Source organism: Marmota marmota, unplaced genomic scaffold, assembly GCF_001458135.2.
Source record: "Marmota marmota marmota unplaced genomic scaffold, marMar, whole genome shotgun sequence".
Classification (NCBI taxonomy): Eukaryota; Metazoa; Chordata; class Mammalia; order Rodentia; family Sciuridae; genus Marmota; species Marmota marmota.
The window spans coordinates 51567279-51571998 of record NW_026000005.1 but is presented as its reverse complement, the minus strand read 5'-3'; the positions used below and the strand labels follow the sequence as shown (position 1 = coordinate 51571998).

The window sequence follows — 4720 nt, the reverse complement described above, 5'->3', positions numbered from 1 at the left end:
GCGGTGGGAGGCCCCGCGGGGGCAGCCGGGCAGGTGGCGGTGGGCCCGCGGGCGGAAGGGCGAGTGGGAGGCTTGGCGGGGCTGGGGTTCAGTGACCCGCTTCCCGCAGGCCCGGAAGCCTCTGGTGGAGAAGAAGCGGCGTGCGCGGATCAACGAGAGCCTGCAGGAGTTGCGGCTGTTGCTGGCTGGCGCCGAGGTGCGGCGGCCGGCGGCGCCCGTGGCTGCGGGGAGGGCGGGGTGGGTCCCGGAGCGCGCGGCCAGGCTCACCGCTCTTCCTGCCCGTGCAGGTGCAAGCTAAGCTGGAGAACGCCGAGGTGCTGGAGCTGACAGTGCGGCGCGTGCAGGCGCCCTACGGGGCCGAGCGCGTGGTGAGTGGCAGCGGGGCGCGTGGACCCGGCGCGGGTGCCTTCTCCCAGGATGTCATTGCCCTGAAAAAATACCTCTCTTCCAGCGATGTCCCTGCCCTGTCGGTAGCTAGGGCTCCCAAAAGCAGGGTTCACGCCCCCTCCCTCTCCTGGGTGAACTTGGTACCCATGGCCAGGGTGGACCTGGCCACCGGCGTCGCAGCTCATGGCGTTGGGCGCTGCTCTCTTCCTCCCACTCACAGAGCGTGAACAGCTGCAAGCGGAAGCGAGTGAGCGTTTTGCTGCTGGCTACATCCAGTGCATGCACGAGGTGCACACATTCGTGTCCACATGCCAGGCCATCGACGCCACGGTAGCAGCGGAGCTCCTGAACCACCTGCTTGAGTCCATGCCGCTGCGCGAGGGGAGCAGCTTCCGGGATCTGCTGGGGGACACCTTGGCAGGGCCACCTGGAGCCCCTTGGGGAAGTGGCTGGCCCCCCGGAGGGGTCCCTGGGTCCCCACTGCCCAGCCTTCCAGGCCCGGGGGACGACCTGTGCTCTGACCTAGAGGAGGTTCCAGAGGCTGAACTGAGTCGGGTGCCTGCTGAGGGAAGGGACTTCATGCCTCCAGCCCTAGGTAGCCTGACTGTGGCCCGATTACCCCAGAGCGTCTGGAGGCCTTGGTGACAAATGCCAGCCAGGGACCTGCAGGCACTGGCTAGGCCTGCCTGAACTCTACTCCCTCATCCTTGGGGTTCAGATGTGGAGTAAGTTTGCAAGACATCTCCTAGGTCTGCCCTTCCCCTTCCTCCAGTGGATGGCTTGCAAGGCAGCCCCTGATGACCAGCCCAGTCAGGCCCTAGTCCTGTATTTTGAGGGAGTTACTTTCCCGGAACCTACAGCTCTGGGATGGGTAGAGGGAGAGAGCTACAGGCAGGAGGAAGAATTTGGTAGGCTACCAGGGCTCTCACACATTCACCTGCGCTAGCCCTTTCTGGCAGTCTAGTGACGGGGGTAGAAGTGACAGAGTGATGCTGAGCCTCCCCAGGGCTGGACACTCAGGCCACGGCCCCCTGAACAGAAGCTTGAATTTGCCGCTTCTGCCAAGATCCTAGGGAGAGGCTAGTAGTTCTGCAGTGTTGCTCTGAGCTACTCTCTGTACAACTTGTTGGTAGCACACCTGAGTTTGTGATTGTGGTTGCCATCAAGGGTTCCAGTTGAATTAATAAAGATTTTGGAGTTAGCTACCCTTGAAGTATTACTGATGTGTCATTAATGTGTCAGAGATGTGGATACTAAAGTAAGCACATTTTTTTTTTCTCCGACACTAGTGAATGTCTTTTAAAATTTCTCACCGTTTGTTAGCAAAGTAAGTTAATGTGATGGAGGTGGAGACACCTCCACTGCCTGGCAGGTCCTGAGGCCTGGCCTCCTTTTCCTGAGGAAAGAGTTCATGGGCATGGGGTTTGTCTCCAGGGTAGCTCAGCCATAGGGAAATGGCCCTTCTTTGTATCCTTCTATTGTTTATGAGCTTCCAGGAATAAACACTAATGCTAATTGCTGGCCATCTGGCTTGAAGTGTCAAAGACCTGGCTTAGGATCCATGAGTACAATGCAGATGTCAAGCTACTTGCATTATCACTTTTTGATAAGAAGCTTTCCCCGGGTGCCATTGATTTTGGGGGACAAGGAGACCCACCTAGTTTATGGCTTGCAGTGCTTTGGCCGCAAGCACCTTGAACTTGAGGTCAAAGTGGACCCAGGAAGTTAGAACCCCTAGGGATGGGCAGCTGTGATGTAGAAACCTGCCCTTTCAAGCTGGGGAAGGCCTGCAGATAGCACAGGGTCAGTCGACAGCAATCACTGCCACAGCCAAGCCCCCTCCTGCTCCAAGACCCCAAAGCAGCTTGTTCTCACTGAGGGTTGGGTAAGGTTGAGATGTAAGGATTTAGGATTGACATATGGGTCTCCTCTTGGGCCATTTGTCTTTAAGAGCATCTTTCCCAACAGCCCCTTTACCAAAGTCTCTCAGCAGGTCCTGGCCACCAGGGGTTCACCCTAGTTTCCCTATAGTTCAATCCTAGACCTCTGGCCCTGGGCTATAACCAGATGCAGCTTCATTTTAGTAACTGGGGCTGAGCTGTCGAGAGGGTTGGAGAGGGTTGGGCCCACCAGGAGGACTGGAGGAGTGGAAATGTTACTCCTGGGGTTATTTTCATAGCCCCAGACAGTGATGCACAGGGACACAAATAGGTAACACGCCTTCCTGTTAGCCCTACCTTGTGAGGCTCCCAACAACATCCACTGGGATGAGCTCTGGTGCTGGAATTGCTTGGAACAACTCTACTCTGACATCACTCTCACCCCATCTTCCCAGAGGCCCTGGAACGTTGGTCAATGAGGATGCAAGGTGCAAGAGGCTGACCTGGGGTAAAAGGGCCAGGACCTGCCCAAGGTCAAAAGCTGCTGACCCAGAAGTCAGGCCCTGTGCTTCTCCAGTCCAGAGTCAGCCTCTCTAATCTTTAGAAGCAACTTTTGCTTTCTCTGAAATAGGAATGACTCCCACAGCCATGACCACCAAGTTTCCTAGGGTGAGAGCCGCTTTTGCCCAGGGCACAGCCTAGAACCTGGGACTACAGGTTTTACGCTCCGCCAGACAACTATCTCCTGTGGCCTCCTCACTCCACGGCCCCTGGGTTCCCTCACAGGCCTCCTGCTAAGCAGTCGATGGCCTGGCTTCCTCCTTCTCTGAGAATTACCTCCTTGTCTCAAATCCCTGGCCCTGTGTATTAGTCATCTACGGCTGTCACAACCAATGACGATGAACTTGATTTAAAACACCACATGGTAGCTGGGTATGGTGTCTCAAAATAAAAAAATAAAGGGCTGGGGATGTAGCTTAGTGGTAAATTACTCCTGGGTTAAATCCCCAGTATTCCCAAAACATGTTTATTATCCAGAAGTTCTTTAGGTTAGGGGTCCCCCACAGGATTTGTTGGGCTCAGATTAGGTGTTGGCAGGCTGGTGTGCATTCCTTCTAGAAGCTGGAGGACAATCCATTTCCTCCACCCACAATTCTGGGTCCATGGCCCCCTTCTCCATCTTCAAAGTCAGCAGTGTGTTGCACCCTGTCTGACCCTCCATAGTCATGGGTCTTCTGATCCTCCTCTTCTGCCCCCTCTTTCCTTATACTTTTAAGGACTCCTGTGCCTTCCTTGGAGCCCATCTGGAGAGCCCAGGATAATCTCCCTAATATCCAGGACTTTTATCTTCAATCACATTTGCAGTTTCTTCTACCATATAAACTAACACATTCAAAAATTCTAGGGATTAGGATGTGGGCATGGCAGGGGCATTATTCTGTCCCCCATATCCACCTGTGCCTTGGAACAGGCACTCTGCTTTCCATCACTAGGCACAGGGGGCCAATTTCCCACATGGACACTGGGTCCCTCCCTTTTACCTGTTCAGTGCCTCTGCTCTACACTGCATCATCCATTTTGTCTCCCTGCTGGATTGTTCTTTTCAACCTACAACAATTTGTAGTACTTACATCTGGAGGAAGGAGAAACAGGTTCTCCCATCTGATGTGCGCTATTGGCCTCTGCCTCCTTTCCCTGCTCAGGCATGGCCCACATTAATGACCCCCACTTCAGCACCTCATTCCTCACTCCTTTCCGATCAGGTACTGCCCACCCTCTTGCTGCAAGCCGGGTGGAGACCGCCCTGGTGTGCATGTTTCCCAGTCCAGCCTCTCCCCAGGTCCTTCCTCCCTCCATCGGCAAATTTCTTCCAACCTCCAGAACATCACACTTCCCACAATCTTCCACCTCACTGGCCATGATGGTCTCCTTGTGGACGCTCCTCTCTGCTGATCTCTGAATGTGGGCATGTCAGGCCCAGGGCTCTGATCTCCGTCCCACCTCGAGGTCATCCCCCATACCAGTCTACCTGGCCTGTGCCCTCTCCAGCTCGCTGGCTCCCGGATGCTCCTGTCCACTCAAAGTTTCTCCGCCCTGATGTCTGATAGCATCACAAACTTGCCACCACCCCTCCGCAGGCATCCTAGGCACTTCTCGGCACCCCACTGAGGAGGCAAAAAATGCCGAGTTTCCCTCGATTTCTTTCCTATCGTCCCACTGCCAATCAACCCAGCCCGTGAGCATGACTTCTCAATCCTGTCTGCACCTGGCCTTCCTCGCCCCTCTCCAGCCGGCGCCACAGCAGGCCACTGACTACTCCGCCTAGTCCCCCAGGCTGCTCGCCGCGGCCTTCAAGGCTCCCCCTGCGCTCGACTCTGCACTCAGACCTCTGCACTCAGCCCTTCAGGGTCGCCTGGGCGCTGGGGGAACCCGGAGCTCACGAGCCCGGGGCC

General features: G+C 55.9%; 1 protein-coding gene across 1 annotated transcript; it reads left to right on the top strand.

Moving 5' to 3' along the window:
* Nucleotides 1–68: 68 nt before the first annotated feature.
* Nucleotides 69–1600, top strand: Hes6 (hes family bHLH transcription factor 6). The gene is made up of 3 exons (XM_015481035.2): nucleotides 69–196; nucleotides 288–368; nucleotides 608–1600. The coding sequence occupies exon 3, from the start codon at nucleotides 667–669 to the stop codon at nucleotides 1030–1032; it is 366 nt and encodes a 121-aa protein (XP_015336521.2). The 5' UTR covers nucleotides 69–196; nucleotides 288–368; nucleotides 608–666; the 3' UTR covers nucleotides 1033–1600.
* Nucleotides 1601–4720: the final 3120 nt, after the last annotated feature.